The 17,697-nt window shown below is 49.6% G+C and overlaps 4 protein-coding genes across 4 annotated transcripts; 2 read left to right on the top strand and 2 right to left on the bottom strand.

The window, feature by feature from the left end:
* Positions 1-480: 480 nt before the first annotated feature.
* On the bottom strand, positions 481-1,388 carry KY384_001320 (uncharacterized protein; the record flags this gene model as incomplete). The annotated part of the gene is made up of 2 exons (XM_044809851.1): positions 481-667; positions 688-1,388. The coding sequence occupies 2 exons, from the start codon at positions 1,386-1,388 to the stop codon at positions 481-483; spliced, it is 888 nt and encodes a 295-aa protein (XP_044672863.1).
* A 3,938-nt stretch (positions 1,389-5,326) lies between these two features.
* On the top strand, positions 5,327-5,756 carry KY384_001319 (uncharacterized protein; the record flags this gene model as incomplete). The annotated part of the gene is made up of 2 exons (XM_044809850.1): positions 5,327-5,481; positions 5,540-5,756. The coding sequence occupies 2 exons, from the start codon at positions 5,327-5,329 to the stop codon at positions 5,754-5,756; spliced, it is 372 nt and encodes a 123-aa protein (XP_044672862.1).
* Positions 5,757-6,096: 340 nt separating this feature from the next.
* Positions 6,097-8,098, bottom strand: RPD3 (histone deacetylase; the record flags this gene model as incomplete). The annotated part of the gene is made up of 4 exons (XM_044809849.1): positions 6,097-6,867; positions 6,917-7,458; positions 7,506-7,806; positions 7,904-8,098. 4 exons carry the CDS (start codon positions 8,096-8,098, stop codon positions 6,097-6,099), a joined length of 1,809 nt encoding a protein of 602 aa, XP_044672861.1.
* A 493-nt stretch (positions 8,099-8,591) lies between these two features.
* Positions 8,592-9,308, top strand: KY384_001317 (uncharacterized protein; the record flags this gene model as incomplete). The annotated part of the gene is made up of 1 exon (XM_044809848.1): positions 8,592-9,308. The coding sequence occupies one exon, from the start codon at positions 8,592-8,594 to the stop codon at positions 9,306-9,308; it is 717 nt and encodes a 238-aa protein (XP_044672860.1).
* Between the last annotated feature and the right edge of the window lie 8,389 nt (positions 9,309-17,697).

The following is a 17,697-nucleotide window of genomic DNA, read 5'->3' as shown; positions in this document are numbered from 1 at the left end:
GGTCGTCTACCTGACTGCGTAGGCCTATCGTACATCATTAATTATCTTCAATGTGTGGATCTAGAGATCATTTCTGTGGCGAATTATCCATCCATTCATGCATCCAGCCGACGATTCATTCAACTGTGTCTCTGAGCATGGAGGACCGTCTGGCTTTCTGCTCTGCTCTGGTGTGGTTGTAGCATGTGTCGATCTAGTGTGAGGTTCTGTTGAAGCAAGAGCGTGAAGCGCCCCTGATCATGGTGGCGTGCTTGGTGTGAGGTCTGGTGGGATAGCGAAGTGCGAAATCTTGGGTTGAGATGTGTCGTGAGCGAGAGGGAACGGTGAGGGTCGAGCAGTAGCGATATGAATATATCTGGGGGCTGACATCACTCATGGATGATACGTCGGCTATGCTCCAGCTCCTTAATTGTGTGCGACTCCACGCATCTGGCGGTTGGCTTTGATCGTATGCTCCTAAGGTGTCCGACCTGGTAGCTTTCAGTCCTTTTCCTCCATATCCTTCTCCGTCAGCAGAGAATGCACAGGTGCTCCCAATTTCTCCCGCCCTTTCAAGAATTCCAATTCCAGCAAGAAAATGTAGCCCAGCAAGACCCCACCCAATTTCTCGACAAGATCCCCGCAGGCGGCTGCTGAACCTCCTGTCACACGTATCAGCCACTGTGCCCTCGTCAATTTGTAGGATACTTGCCTGTAGCGATCACATCATCAACAACCAGCACCTTCTTCCCCTTCGATATCCCCTCCGCTTGTATCTCGAACTTGTCCACCCCGTACTCTTTCTGATACTCCGCCGTCTCAATCTTCCCCGGCAGCTTCCCGGGCTTCCGTACAGGCACGAAACCGATATTGAGGAGACGGGCGAGGGAGGGGCCGAAGAGGAAGCCTCGAGCTTCAAGGCCGACGATGAGATCAGGCCGGTTCTCTGGGGAGAAATTGAGCGTGATCAGAAGGTTGAGGGCGTTGAGTAGGGTGGTGTGGGTTTGCGGAGAGTAGAATAGAGGGAGGATGTCGTAAAAGAGGATGCCTTGCTCTGGGAAGTCGGGGTAGCTGGGGATGTGGGACGTGAGGAGGGATTTAGCGGCGGTGATGTATGCGGTTGTTCTTGCTCGATCGGAGGGATCAGGTGGGGAGGCTAGGCTGGTTGAGGATTGAGCTTGGGGTTGGGATTGGGTGTCTAACGTCCGACTGGCGAATTGGGAGGTGGAGGAGGTATGGGGGGAGGGGAGTCTGTCTTTGGCTGGGGCATTGAGAGGTTTTGTGTCTGAGGTTGGTTGTGAGGATGAGTGGGCTGTGGAGGACGTGGCGTCTGGATGAGAGGGGCCAGATGGAGGGTGAGAGGAGGTGGAATCGAGGATGGCAGGTGGGTGTTGAGAAGAGGAGGACATGGCTTGGGCAAATTAAGTAAGTGAGATAGAACGCGTGGTCAGATAGTGTGCATCATTTGGCGCAGGATTAGACCGTAGAAAGGCTAAGGTTGATTACGGACAAAGGAAAGGCTGAGTCGAGTGTGGAAGGTGTTGAGCTGCTGCCTTGTTGGATTAGATCGCGGTTAACGCTTCTGGCTGAGTCGATTGAGGGTGCGTTGAGATGGCGTGTTGACAATATTTTTCCCTAGTGGCTCACAAAACATTGACCTAAAAAGGACGCGATAGCGTGCTCCGATCAGGCCCAAAGCCTAATGCTGCCCCACCACACAAAAGACCAGGGAAAGACGCAGTGATTTGCTCGTTCTGCTGCACGGACATCGGATCGGAAGGTCCGCAACGGCGGTGAATGATGATAGACTACTGTCTTTACTCTTTACTGCTCGTCCCCCTATCCAAACCTTCGTATGATCTACGTATCCTTACGTGATCTATTGTTCCAATATTCCCCGGACGATAGGACAGGCATCTCTGGAGAATCATTTCACTGTAGCATGGAACAGCATGCTGTTTAACTACATCATCAATCTGCCATATCAAACTGCAATCCCCCCCATATCATCCACGGACCCATCGAGAGATGTCGTGGCCATCGTGCAGTACAAGTGCAGCCTAGGCGGAGGCCAGGACAGCGGCCACTTGTGGGGTATCTATTCGCTTATGCAGGCGAACCGGGCGGGGGGCACCGTGCACTTTCTTCTTCCTTCCTTTGTTCGTCCCCTCAGCTTTGATGGTCAACCCAACGTGCTCTGACCAGGACCGTATCTGAGCATTTAAGGTTTGACTCCACGCGGTGCGGTGAGGAAGTTCCTTGTGCATTTGATACGGGGGTGTCCTTTCTTCCATTCAATTCGGTCGATCATGTCACGCAGGCCAAGAGGGCTGAGATACCCCCACTGCAAGCAAATTCCCCTCGCGTGGGGGCTTGGACGAGTGAGAGTAGAAGCCCACGTCTTCGACCTTTCTCCCAAGCTGAGAGATGCTCACGCAATATGTCGTGTTGGGCAATGGGACAAGGGTGTAGCTTGAGTATAGTGATCGTAAGTGCTATCGATTCGAGGAGGAGGGCCTAGAAGCAAGGTTCCCGAAGCTTTCCGCCTGCATCAGCATCAAAGGACCGCCCGGTCGGAAATGATAGTGCCATGATCGACGTCGTGGCGGGTTTTATGCATATTCCAGCCCAGGAAGCTAGAATCTGACTCAATCATCCGAGACAAAGTGACACTTCCGACCGACTCATCCGAGACATTTTCCACATACAGAAACGGGTAGACTTGTCACTATGGCTCCGCATTCGCTCTTTGTGCTCTTCGCTTTAAGACAGACCGATAGATGCCTATCATGCGAATTCTGGACCCGAGGTCGTGGTCCGAGCCGATGATTCGCATGCTTGTGCGTTCTACGAATGCCATCTTCGAAATTTCATGAGAAGCTTTGATCACGTCCTTGCAGGATCCCACGCTGTCAATCACATGCACGGCTACCGCCCAAAATGCAAGCTCCCCGCAAAATAGGAGCATCAGGTCTAGAATCCGACAGTTCGAGTACCTGGAGAACCGGAAAACTAGCAGGCTGAGGTGAACGCACGAAGAATCGGGAGAAAGTGAAGGCTGATCGACGATGATCATTCCCGTGTTGACTTTGACCGCACCTTCAGAAACATGAATAAGCGCTGAGACTCCAGCTCGTATACTCAATCGACGATGACAGATTTAGAGACGAGTGAAGTCCCAGTGACTGCGTCTTGATGATTTAGAGCAGCCCACTTACTCGGTGGATGAAGAAAGAGAATGGCCGTTCCATAGTGCAAGGTTTTAATTGCCTCAAAGGACTCGTTTTGCTGACTTCTATTTGCTGCAGAGCATCTCACTGCCGTTTCTGCGATGAGACATCCATGTCTGCTTCTATATGCGTTCTAGATCTGCACTACTTTGCTGTCCCTCGTCCCTCTGGACAGGCGTGGATTTATTGGTTGCAGACAGAATTTTCGTGCATTTTCCTACGTGCTGCGCCACTTATTCAAAGACCGTCGTCGGGGTATGTGTCTCTGCTCCCGGAGACGATTTTTGAACGAGAGACTTTCCGGCTTAGCAGCGGCTGGCTGGATGTCAGAGGTGCGGCTGACACAATTGACGTGCGTGGTTGGGGCCAACGTTGCTGATTTCCCAGGTTAGCTGGTCCAGAACCAGAGATGACACTCCTTACAACAGAATATGTGTGAAACCGGTGCTGAATATCCAGGCAAACGACTGTTGACGACTGGGACTGCCGGGCATGCGTCATTTCGCTGAGCAAGGGGAAGCATAACTTGGTAATGACTTGTTGTCCGAGTCGTGTTGTAATCTTGGTTTGCGAGAAGCTTTGGTAGATTACTACATCACGGTTCGCGATGTCTCAGTAATGTGAGAGGCTCAAAGAAGCGTGGGGCCGCAGGATCCGGGGAAGTTAAGCCTGTGTTGCTGGCACCTCTGATATTGGATACCACGTGGTAACAGGGACTGAGGGCAGGTGATCGACATTGCTAATCAACGCTTTGGCTTCTCAAGAGTACCTTCTTAGTGGCATGTCTTTCGTACCTCTCATGTCGCGTATCTCAAGTTGATTTCCCCTTTCGCAAGGATTCGTTCAGATTGCCATGGGACTGACTGGTTGCAATTGCCTTCCTATCTCACACGTAGCGATGACAGCATGCTCAACACCCAGCTGCTTCATGTATTCCGAGACGTGCATATTTTCAATGCTATCGATGCTATCGACGATACTTCCCCGCATGAAGAATGATCCTCAAACCCCTGACCGAGCTAGTGCTAACCAAGCGGGAAGGACCTCACTGGTGCCAAAAAATTCGCCGAGATTGACGGCCAGGGGGCGGGAAGGGGAAGAAATGACGAGCTATGTGCAAGTGGCTTGTTTAGTGGCCTCGGTCTGTATGGCTCAGGGCAGCTTAGCGTTGAAGGATCACCTTTCTAGCGATTATAGACCCCATCACTTGTCCTCTTTAGGCGAAAGCTCCTTGTGCTTGGCCTTTTCTGCTGGCTTCGAAAAGGCTCCCTCAGACCGACGACACCATCCCGCTTTATGTGCCCTTGCAGGCTTCCCCAGAGCCGCCGAAGCTCGAATCATATCGTGCCTTTTAAGGTTGATCGGATTGGTGTCGTTCCGCTATCTTTGCTTGTACCGTACTCACCACAGAGAGTCGACTGCCATTCCTATCAACCATGTGTGAGAAGCCATGGAACATACCGTCTTAGATGCGGCTAGAACGCCCCCTGCGTCAGCGGTGCTGTGTGCTTCCAAATGCACGCATGTTCTGCAGTTCTACTTGCATGATCAGAGTGGTGGGATAATAATTTAACGTTCGCAAGGATGCTATTTGCGAAACCAATCGTCAGCCGAGTATGGTGCTTTGATGCTGTACTGTCACGATATTGATTGGGTGAACATGAGGTCATGCTGACTGGTCATGGAAGTCTCCTCTCTTATTACTTCTTGGCAGGTCCACTCTGGTCTTGGTGGTGTGGTCGGTTGTTTGAAGCGATAGGTGAGCCTTGCCACTCCTGTGCTGCATGTGAGGGAGCGGCCTCGAAAACGATTTGAGGGGTTGGATGATCGGGGCTAGATGGAAAGTTCCAAACTTCCATGTGGGAACGTTCCTCGGGGGCTGATAAGCTTGAATCGTAGAGCTATTTTGTTGAAGTAGCGTCGTCGGCCTCCTCTTCCGACATCTTGCATCTGTATCTCCTTTCATCATCCCAAGAAGATATTCGGCACAGCACCTTTACGGGCCATTCGATTCGAACGTAACGTGTATTAAGTGCCCAAATACTCCTTCGAACTTTGCTTAAAGTTTCCTCGTACTGTCTCTGACCCCTCCATCAATGCCACACCACACAAACACAATGGCCGCTGCTTGTCCATGGGATACGCCTGGTGAAGAGAAGCAGCCACAGCAATTTGTGCTCGCAGACGCAAGCACACTCCGTTCCCTTTCGGATGTAGATACGCAGGAGGAGCAAGAAAGGTGGACAAAGATGCAACACCGGCGAGAGAAAGAGTAAGTCATGCCACAGATGGTTATTTTAATCCGTGTGCATTGCTGATTTGGTCAACAGACTCCAGCAGCAGGAGGTCGCTGAAGAGTATAACGCTGTCACACCCGAAAGAGAATACGATGATCGAGACGCGCCATCAGCTTTTTCAATTCTCTGGGGCAGCAAGAAATCCAAGACTGAGAAGCCAAAGATGCCCAAACCGAAGAAATCATTCCTTGGCAAAATCAGGACGACAAAGAGGGATGAGAAGGGCAACGAGTGGAAGAAGATCCCGTGAAGCAGGCATTGGAAAGATAAAATTACATTTGACATAGCGGCGTTTAGCGTGACGATAATATTTGGCATGAATACCCCCGGCAAAGGAAACTTCAACTTTGAGGTGACGATGGACGAGGCGGCATACGGGTGAAATGTGTATTTGTACGAAATGGTGGAAGATGTAAATAGATGAATAAGCGTGTTGGTAAATGCTGGCGCGTAGTGAGAAATCAAATGTCGTCCAGATCCTACTATACCATTTGCAAGACTCAATGAAGCCCATTCCATGCGCCACGCTATGCACGATAACGTCTCCGTACCTTACATCTTTACACCAATCAAATATGGATAGCGTATTGTCATGAATCCTCCTGCCGTTGCACCACTTCTGTGGCCTTCTCGGCCGTCGCAGCTTCGATCTCCCTTTCCTCCCTGCCCTCCTCCTTATCATCATCAACAGCCATATCTCCTTCATCCATCGCATCGTTGCCAGTATCTGTGGCAACATTTCCGGGCAGCGTTGGGTCGGCAGCGATCTGTTCTGGAGAGTCTGGTGGAGTCGCTTCCTGGGCAGCCGTTCCGTTTGCTGCACCGTTGACGTCGTCGTCAGCCATATCGACATCCTCATCTTCATCGTCGGCTGCTTCGCTGTCACCAACGTCACTGTGATCAATGCCGTTCGTTTGGCCTCGGCCACTACGAGCTGACGCAGCACGACTGCCACCAACAATGCTCTCATCATCGGCCACTGCAAGGGGGTTTTGGAAGTCCATCATGTTTCTCCGCCTCTTGACACCATTTCTGTGTCCGCGCCCACCGTTCAGTTCTGCCTCATATTCGTCTTCACTTTCACTGAGCTCGCCGTCTTTCTCAACATATTGATCGAGACGGCGTTTCGTGTGGCGGACGTCAGGGTTTTCGTCCTCATCGGCATCATCTAATTCTGCATCGGCTTCGTCGTTGTACCCCTCTGGGTCGCGTGGTACGTCTTGCTGCTGTACGGAGGGCGCGTGGACTGTTTGCCGAAGATTTTCTATAACTTGTATCTTGATCTTTTGAAGGTAGTCGCCGGAGTTGGCATTATCCATGTTAGAGGGCCGTACATCGAGCTCGTAGTCCGGCGCATAGTACTGGGAGGGTCAGTGGATGATGACAGACACGGTTGCAAGAGGTGCTCACTTCATAATAATCATTGAACGGCAACTCTGGACCCATTTTTTGTCCGACGAGGAGACCAGTCTCATATGCCCACGTCCTGGAGACATTTCGCATTGTGTATCCACCTCCTCCTAGGACCAAGACTGGAAGATTGAAGCTTTTGACAAAGTTGACGCAATTTGCGTGTCCGTTCATGCTGAGGTTGAAGCATCCTAACCGATCGCCTGAGAGGCTGTCTCCACCACATTGTAGTACAATCGCATTTGGCCTGTAGTAGTCCATTACGCTCTGGATGACCGGCTCAAATATTTCTTTGTAGGATTTGTCGTCAATGCCATCTCTTAATGGGAAGTTCACCGCGTAATGCTTGCCCGACCCAACGCCTATATCGCGCAACTCTCCGGTGCCGGGAAAGTACTCGCCATACTTGTGAAATGAGACAGTCATGACTCGGTCAGTAGTGTAAAAGGCTTCTTCTACACCATCACCATGGTGAACATCAATGTCGATGTAGAGGACTCTGTGGTTGTACCGTAAAAGCTCCAATATGCCCAAAACGATGTCTGTACTGGTAGTCAGTGCGCGGCCTTGGAGTAAAGTGTGAACCTACCATTAATGTAGCAAAAACCGCTGGCTTCGCTCTTTTTCGCGTGATGAAGGCCACCCGCCCAATTTATCGCAACGTCACACTTCCCTCTATTCAATCTTGCAGCGCCTTCCATACTGCCACCGGCGCTGATGCCGCAGAACTCGAACAAGCCGTCAAATACTGGACAGTCGTCTCCGACGTTGAATCTTCCCTGCTCTTTCTGATATTGCTCCATGTTATCTGGCGTGACCTTCTTGAGGAATTCTACATATTCGTCGGTGTGGAATTGGGCCATTTCGTAGTTCGTCGCAGGTTTGGCTCGCTAGATTCAGTCAATTCCTGAAGCAAGGGATGACATACTGCGCGCTCGAACGCAGTCGGCTGCTGCACTTTGAGGAGATGTGGAGCATAGCACGTACGTATATTTCCATCTTCTTGTAAAGCTCATAATTCATGATAAGGCTATGAGCCATCCGTATTCTGTGAGGTTTCATAGGATGGCCCGCCACATAGGCGTAATTGCCCACATCAGAGTCGTAGAAGTACGCAACAGTTTTCTTGTCGGATGGGTTGCCCAATGAAGGGGCGTCTACCGGCCCTACTTGAGTTCCCATTGTGAAACAGAGAAGCTAGGGGTTCTGTCGAAGTGAGTACAGACAATGGGACTATCAAGTACCGAGATTTTGAAAGTCGGTGCTAGTAGTAGCGCAGTAAATCAGGACGAGGGCAGCTTCCCATACCGGCGGTCATCACATACGCTACCCGGTGATAGCTGGAGATGCTTGGCATTCCGGCCTCGGTCTAGATTAGGGCTTGCACAATTATCGGCTCCACTTCAATGACGCCCAAACTGAGGATTGCCTCAGATCAGCTTGCTCTTGGAAGTTGTACCTGGGGATCTGAGACTGTTCAGAGTTTGAGATCTGACATCCTGGCTCAGGGATCTCGTATGCGTTTTACGACAAGCACGGACAGTCTGTTTGCAATAATTTTGTGGATGCTTTTTCTCAGACCTCTGGCAACCCTGCATAGCTGCTGGGCTTCTGTATCTGTAATTTGATTCGGAACGTCTTGCTTTCGCCTCAAAAAGGCCAATCATCACCGACTATGTCCACCCCAGACCTTCCAGCCTACAAAGCCGACTTCCTGTCCGCCTGTCTACGCGGCTCCGTCATTCAATTTGGCTCCTACACCCTCAAATCCGGCCGCACGGGCTCCCCCTTCTTCTTTAACGCCGGTCTTTTCCTAACCAATGCATCCCTCTTCCACTCAATCCAGACAGCCTACGCCCAAACTCTTCTCCAATCCACAGTCTCTCACCCAGACTTTGGCTTCGACGTCCTATTCGGGCCCGCCTACAAGGCTATTCCTCTCGCTGCAGCTACATTCTCAGAGCTCGCTAGATTGGATGGGGCAAAATTTGGGCACGTTGGTTGTGCTTTCAATAGGAAAGAGGTGAAGGTTCACGGCGATGGTGGAAGCTTGGTGGGAGCAAAATTGGAGGGCAAAAGGGTAGTGGTGCTAGATGATGTTCTCACGGTGGGTACAGCGGTGAGGGAATCTGTGGATATTATAAAAGCGCAGGGAGGAACCCTCGCGGGAATTGTGATTGCTTTAGATCGAATGGAGAAATTGCCATCTACAAAAGAAGGGGAAGAGGCACCAAATATTAGTGCCATTGCGCAAATGCGAAGAGACTTTCAAGTGCCAGTACTGAGCATCATCTCGGTGCTTGACCTTGTAGAAGTCCTCAGAGCGAGTGGAAGCGAAGGCGATTTGCAGCGGATCATTGAATATAGGAAGTTATGGGGAACTGAGGAATGAGATAATTTGGATAGATGTCGAAGATGGTTAACTGACCTGAGCGCATGGATACGAGAGTATTACGGCGTCGGCTCGCTCTGGATATGCTACCCACGATATTCTTGTCAAAAATGGGCCACAATTCTCGGCCATAAAAGCACCTCGTAGGTACCTCAGAGATAAGAGCATGGCTAGAGGAGGGACTACGGCATATGAAAATCCTGCCAGCCCTGGAGCATCCCCATGCTCAATTTGATGATTCAAGACTCGGGTGGCTGGCGCATGTGTTCGGTATTGCTGCATCTCAAATGCCAGTCGGGGAGAGATTTCGTAATGGCATATCCTGCTACAAAGGGTTTAAATACCATGATGACGCATCACGACGACATTGCATGACCCCAAACAAATCTTCGAGCTTGCTCCGGCAGCATGGCAATCTAAGATCGTGAAAGCTCTGACACCGACTTCAGACAAAGGGAACCCAGACTCAGTTCGAATACGTCAATCTTGAAATGGGCGGAGAGGACTCTCAAATTGTACATGAAGCCGTGGGCCCTAGACAAATTATACGACCTGAAGAGATTGTCTGTTGTCTTTCCTGTTTCCATAGACTACATATGAAGCCTGCGTCTGACGTGGTGTGATGTCGTGCTCGTTGCAGCAGATCTCGAAATATACTATCGAATTTCATCTTGCGCTTACAATTGTACAAAGTAAGAGTCCACTCAGATCACGAAAAATCTTGAAAGTCATGGCGCATTGGTGTCGAAGCTGCCTCTGCAGTCGATCGTTGAAAATCATCTGGTCGATGATATATGTAAGAAGTTATTTATCCAATAAAGGAGGAGCCTTACTCGCAGTATCTGCGGCAACTATGGAAGCCAGGCTTCGCAGTCTGGTGTAAACATGACACCCTCCCAGAACGTTTGCAATTGTCTTCCCTGACGGCCATCATTTCCCGCCATGCTTTAACATCCTTTAGCAGCCTTTCCCTGACGAAACATTGCCCGATTGACCTCTTCATCTTGGAAGGCCACCCCTCGTTGATTTGAAGTATCCGCATCCGCGTATATAAAGGCTCGACATTCCCCAAATTCCTGGATTCTGTCTTGGATAAGGGTTTCAAGCAAGGTTCTTTCAAATGGAGAGTTGCCCTCGTAGGTACTAGCGAATTTCATGAGGGACATGGAGGGGGAGATGGTGATCTCGGTGATGGCATGAGGCTTGTGTCATGCATAGGTGGTGAGGCCACGTCAGGGGCAATTTTGAGGAGGAGCCTACCAAATATGATTTCTGAGCAGCACCGAGAGTCTCTGCAGCATATGATAGTCTTTGCACCAAGTACCTACGTGCCTCTAGATAGCGCTGGATGATAGTGCTGTGTGAAAAAATCTCGTCGTTATAATCGACACTTATTATCAAACTGGTGAGATTTGGGAAGCGTGAGATGTGTGGCTCAAGACCCGGGACAAAACATCGCCCGGGGCAGCCTGCCATCTGCTGCACAGCTTTCTGGGCTGGTCAATTCGAAAGTGTAGGACTTCAACGTTCAGCATTTGACGAGATTGCGAAAGGCTGTCTACTGGTCTGCCTGATTCGTTGCTATTGTCAAAGTAGACGCGTCGCAGAACAGTGGGGCCGACCATCTTGTAGAAAGACAAACGGATTCGACTTCCATAGATCAAAATTATGGTTTAAACAGCCTGAGCTGAAACTTGACAATGGCTGCTCGTCCCTATTTCAACTTTATTGCGAAAGAGGTAAGATCCCGTCTTTCCTTTAAGCTCGCATTTGCAGGCCGAACCAGGAGGATGATGTCTACCGGCAAATCATTAAGCCTGGCACATATTATGAATGGAGACGACTTGGAGAGCTGAAGACGAATGTTTTGTCTGTTCAGTACTGCGTAACGTGAAAATTGAAATTGAATTCGGCTTTCAAAACTAGGTCATGAGTTTTCCACGAAATATTTCAAATATTATTAGAACTACGCAAGTAAGGCTGTCCAACAAATTTGCGTGACTTTGTACTCATAATGTCAGAGAGGTCATGAGGTTAAATAATCACAGAGACTTGGCAGGATGTATCGCCATGCCCGAGCCTCCGGCAGACGTCTGATTACTCGGCACGGCGAGATTTTTTCCCGAGATAAAACGATCTGCCAAGCCTGACGTGTTTACATCAGTGGAATCGCACCAGCTCAGGTTCACCTGGTCTCATCTACACTAAGTAACACTCCCTGCGCTGAAGAATTTATGACGAGAGCAGTTGTGGAGCTCAGGCTATTGGCTCAAGAATTTCATGTAGACCATGGGCTCGAAAAGCTTAGGCATGAGGACCCTAGCTGCATTTGTCTTTGTTCCATGTGACTGGGAGAGATCTAGAGATGCATATTGCTTCAAGACTGAGGAACTGGGATGGGCCAAAGGGGATCAAGGCTGGACGGAAAGCGAGCAAGAGCGACGTGACACTTTTGTAGTTCTAGATGTCACCTCGACTGTACTTCTGTCTCAGTATAATGTTCATTCCGCGAGTCTTGACCTAAAGTGCCATAACAATTCTTCCGCCGAGTGAAAACCGCGCTTTGATTTTTCATGAATGTCTCCTTGTCGTAAAGCCTTCACAGCTACTTCGGCAGCCAACCCCCGAAAATTGCGTACACGTGTACCCGTCGACATTACTCCTCTGCAAACGAGCAGACGCTCTTGAAAAAAAAGAACATCTTGAGGGCTAATACTTTTGGCCAAAGTAGCTGTAGACGCGTCCTGCTTGTGTGTGAGACAGTAGAGCTTTTTAGTTCGTCCTCGGAGGCAGAGGTGGCCGGTAACGGAGAAGAGCAAGGAACGAGATTCATGCTTGCTAAGATGGTAGGACCATGAGTGAGTTGTCGACCTTGAGATCCTGGAGTCTTGTCTCTCACCTTCATGAATCTGCCGATAGCATACTATCTCCGTCTCTTTAAACGTCCCATATTGAATTCTTCGGTTGCCAAAGCAAATGCTCTCCTGGCCGATGGCTTTCATCGTTTCTGATTCGATCAGCCGAAGCCTGTGACGTACTGAAAGGGTTCTTGATTACTCGAGGCTCCCTGGCAACGCCTACGGACTGTCAACCCCGTCCGAACCTGAGTCGCAGGGTGTGGATTACTGATCCCGTGTCGACACCGTTGTAGTAGTGCTCTCTCAAATCTCCCCATTATTACGTTTGTGACGTGATTCTGTGAATGTCGGCGTCTTGGGCGCAATGGTCGATGATACAGGTCTCAGAGACAGAGAATGTAGCGTTGGGCGCCGTAGGATAGGGGTTGTGCCTGATTCCCAAGCTCTTTCAAAGACCATCATTAGAGGGAAGGACAAGGAACGCCTGGCGCATTAGCACACGTCAGATTCATGAAATGGACGCATCCTGGGCTCTCTGCATCCACAGCAGGGATTGCTATGTCAGTGGATTTTTGTGAGACTTTTCCAGAGCAGGTCTTTACTGAGTGCCAGTCACTCTTCCTGCCGCCGGCTGGGATGCTGTCCCTCTACCTGCGTGCATTTGACTCCATGACGCGGCGATCGAGCTGCAAGGGAAAATATAATAGAATCGACGATGCGTAACATCATTGATGTCAAAATCAAATCCTCCGCATATGATCCAGAAGAGATTGCGTTGTCAGCCCAGCCTTGATAATCGCGCACCTCGCGCAGCAAAGTCCACTCTCGACCGCAGGGTGGGTAGCAAGGGGTCAGTACAAAGTCATTGTAGCATGGGAGATCGACAGGCAACGATGGCGTATCGTTGGTGAAATTTCCCCTAGCTGATTATTCATTAGCTCCAGGGGCACTGCGCGTCATCTACCTTATTTTTCCTTTCCAACGTCGCGACGCGTGTGTCAATCCTCTCTGTTGTGAGGCTATCAGTATTCTCGTTTTGTTGCGTTAGAGTACCTCGTGTCAAAGTACAGAGACAAGTGCAGCGTCATGGGACCATGACTTCATTTGCCGTTGTTCGATATGCTCGATCGTCAATCCAGCTGCCACAGCGTAGCCTTATCTTCTGGAACCAGCGGTGAGATAATCTGGCGCTAGGAAGTTGCTCCCTGCTTAACGCAGAGTCACGCTGCATTTCTCCGGCCATGTGACTTGTACGTCGTTCCGGTGGGTCTACGGCAGCACGAGCACTTCTCTGGCAAGTGCTTTGCAGTGCTCTCGTAGATGGAGAAGTCAGTCATATTCAGGGTGGCCGTACCCCGGTGTCGGCTCCGTATTCTACCTAGAAGTAGAGCATCTCAGATTTCTCAGCAGTTAGCAGCATGTGTAGAGATGCACATATGGTGGAGACTCGTCACCTGAGACCCCACCTCTGCTGCTGCTCCCGCAGCGAGGCAAGGCATTATTATGAAACATGCTTTACATCGTAATGACTCTTCTCTTTCGGAGACGAGAAGCGGCATCCTTGTTCAAGACCAGCTGAGCATTGCATTTGGCGCCGCACGTTGGAATCCAATCGCGACCCTTCGATCAGACTAAATGCTTGCTTCGTTGGTGACTTTACTGCAAGGACACACCAGGCTTCCTCATTCAGGTCTAGAAGGCCGATACCAAGGGCTTTGCCGACGATCACCGGCACGAGCTTGTACCCACATGGGGCTCATCATTCGACTCTCGCTATGGCTGGGTGCAGGCAAAAGTATGCCCGAGCGTCAATGACGCAAGTACCTAGAAACTGATGGGCTTGAAGGTATTTCTCAGTCCCAGGACATGCGCACATAAAAGGCTTCAACTTCCGCTTCCTTCCAAGATCGAAGGAGAAGATTCTCGCTATTACCAACACTAGTCCATTTGTGCTTTATCGTTTCCTGGGGCTTTAAAGCATTGACAACAATGCCTCCAAAGGTATTCCTAGTCATTGTTGTCAGCAACACCTGCTCGACAGCCACCTCTTCTTATTCAGATGACTTACAATGAACCAAGAATGACACCAAAGCAAGTGACACGCAGGCGAACGATACTAAGGCGAGCGGTACAGAGCCTAGGAATAGCGAGAATATCGACAACAAACCACCAGCCCAGAATATTTCCAAAGGGGCCAAAGGGCCTTATGGCTTCTCGATGTCTGGAAACCCGCGGCTTTCCAAGAAGGGCAATCGAGAGCGCGGGCTTACCAAGAAGGGCAATTGAGAGTAAGCTATGCTCCTAAGCCAGCAATTTCAAAAATGAAAGACTGACAAAGGGTATCAATGTGGCTAGGTGTTGATCAAGAGGCACAGTGTATGCAGTCATAAAAAAGCGAAAAACCCATGTCGATCTCGTGAGGTAGCCAAGATTAATCTTTCTCTCTTCATAATCTGTTAATTTCTGATTTTGATAGTTCTGATTCTTGCAAAAGGAAAGCGTCTCATTTCATTAATAGGCATTGAACGAATTCAAAGGCAAAAGAAATTTACATAGAAAGTATATTTTTATATTGCGCTCACCATTTTCGGACCATTTGCTGAGAAATCGGTCCACGAACCTTACTGCCACGCTGAAGAATGAGACTCTACGAGCCCCGTGGCCATGAGATCCTCATGGGTCATCTTTCCGTGCCACGTAATACGCCATATTACTTACCACTTACTCTTGAGTTGGTCTGCTCTCAAAGTCTCTGAAGTCTTCTCAACTCACTGAGGCCCGTCCGACGCGTTTGCTTGGAAGATACCTCTCTACTCCTTCTTCAGCGCTTGATGCAGTCATAATAGAGTAATATTGAAGTACAATTGTTCATCCTGAAAGGCTTTCTTTTCCTTTGAGGAGGTGATAGTTCTAGTCACGGCTTTATTTAGCCCAGACGTACAAAAGATAATAGATTGCCAGGCCGAAGACATACCGATTCTGGGTTAGCAGACCACGCAAGAGCTTAGGGTCTAGTACTACAACACCTCTCTATAATGCTTTTGCTGAGATCGGGTGTCTAATCATTGTTGTGAAGTTACCTTTCGTCGTCCGGCAAGACTTCTGTGGATTTAACCACGTCGTTATACTCAACCTTCAAAGCTTGGCAATCGTCGCTGTGATGAACTCAATGATACCTTCTCAACTATTTGTCTACCTTCCAAGTGGGCCTCCAAGCAAGAGGGGTAGTGGTACGCGTTGCTTGATGAACACGCTGCTGGTGTTGGGGGCAGGGAGCTCATGCTCGACCGGATCCAAGTAGGGTCCTCCGACCAAGCATCTGAGACGGTCTGAAGGCAGTAAAAGTGTCGAAAGTCTTGGTAAGCTATCCCCTACGTCCCGGAAGCCCAAGTACCAGCTTATATCGGTGATGATGACCCTTTCGGGCGGCGCTACTAGTCCCGTTCTTGGCCGCAATATATACTAAGGTTCTACGAGGACACCACGACGCCTCGAGGCCGTGAGCCAGCTAAAGGATAATGCATGAAAATATTTCCCTGGGCTACAAGGTGACTTCGAAATTCATTTTGGGTCGCAACTGATCTGAGATGTGAAAGTACTTCACTGGTTACCTTCACAGCACCACAAAGCGTGGGCAGATTGACCATTCCACTCAAAGCCCCTTCCTCTATAGCGAACACAATCTACCTCAGAGAACTGAGGCGTCTCCGACTGTCATAATCTACCACGCTTGGACGCGTTCTAATACGGCCCTGTCCAACCTTCGGGACCATCCCACGAGTATGCAACCGCAACCCAGCCCATCCCGCCGTCACAGCGACAGCCAAAGTCAGAAGAGACAAAGTACAACAAGGGGTTTCATATGCCAAACACATTTGATCTGGGAGCATTGAGTACTTTATACAATTCCTAGAGATTTCAATTGGATTTTCATAGCCTACAAACGTCCGAAAATACCCCATTTGCGCGTACGGTACATTGAGGTCGCTGGAACCACATCGACGACATTACTTGGATGCTCGTAAAGAGGTAGAAGGACATCCATGAATTTCCTTCCATCAATAATCGCCGAACGAGCGAGCTAAACCCCCACAAGAGATTGAGTTTCTCTCCAAAACACCCGCTGATGGTTGCTGTCGCCTGATCGTTCGGAAAAGCCCTTAGCAACATCTCACTTCAATCATTGAATCTCACCGCCATCACCAAGGCTCGACAAATTACGAGGGACACTATCCCTGATGAATGGAGCTATCAAGCACTCCTGTATCGAGACCTGGAACGCGGTACTGAGGCCTTGGCAGGCCCGGGAGTGCTGGACTCATCAAAAATACGACAAAATGCTTAGTTTCGTTCCTGGGTATACTTGGACCTATACGGCAAAACCATGCCACAAGATTGATCGATTGTGAGAACAGACCTTGAGACATATCAGCGGAGCCCGATGGAGGAACCTTCGGTGTACAGATTCGGAACAAATCATTCGATCGTTTACGACTCTAGAGTTCCCCTTGCACTCCTTACAGTGAAAATGTGACCTCGGCTCACTGATTCTCCTGCTGCGAGGGACTTGTTGCTGCTTTAAAGCGGGGTATCAGGCCTCCCTGCATGAGATAAAAGTCCTGCCGCTCCCTCGAACTCAGACAACTTTGCTTCTCCTGATGAGATATCCCCGCCATATAGAGATACCTGTGAGTATGTTGCTTCAAAGCATTTTACGCGGCAAGGGGAACTCGGTGGTAGATCGCGTTGGAATGGCCTTTTCATTAACGCACCATCGGCTTCTGCACTTATTGTCTGCCCTGCACAAAGCGACAAGGAATATTAAGGCAGCGATCTGCGTGTTAGGCGTCATTGTCCCTGCGTCTTTCTCGAGAGGGCGATCACTTTCTTTCAAAAATAATAATACCTGCCTTTTCTTGGCGCTTCAGGACTGGAGGACCTTCCTTTTCTGGATGACTAGTAAACGCTCAACCTTTTGGATGCATAATGACGGATCCCCGAATTTTGCGGCTTCTAACCCTAGTCTGTTCTTCAAGAACCAATCGTTTCTGGCAGTTTTCACTACTATAGTACAGTCAATCGACTCACTATACGACGCTCGAGCGACTCAGGGTCTTAAAGCTTCGCGATTATAGACCTTGTTGGAAAGGGTCGCTTGGTCAAGTACAGTTATCGAGCATCATGTATGTCAGCGCGTTGTACTGAGTGGTCAGACATGAAGTTTAGACTACGACAATCTGTCACAAGAGAAGGGGGTCTCAAACAAGGCTCTCGGCTAACTTCAATGAGCTTTCTCTTCAATCTTGTGTTTGGACTTTGTTCACGAAGTCTCAATACAGGCGAAAAGAACGCCATTTCACTCGCCACGGACCTTGCTCGTTCTTTTGAGATGCACCTCGTATCCTGCATTTTCACGCTTCACTTAAGATCCAAAGACGGAGATGGCACTGAACGTATGGTATGGATCTTTTGGGATGCTGACACTTGAAACTCCCTTTGGGCCTTGATTGAGGAGATCTTGTCGCAGCGCG

This window comes from Bacidia gigantensis (genome assembly GCF_019456465.1).
Source record: "Bacidia gigantensis strain McMullin 20006 chromosome Unknown contig_132, whole genome shotgun sequence".
Taxonomy (NCBI): domain Eukaryota; kingdom Fungi; phylum Ascomycota; class Lecanoromycetes; order Lecanorales; family Ramalinaceae; genus Bacidia; species Bacidia gigantensis.
The sequence above is the reverse complement of the archived record's forward strand: the minus strand, read 5'-3'. Positions and strand labels throughout refer to the sequence as shown.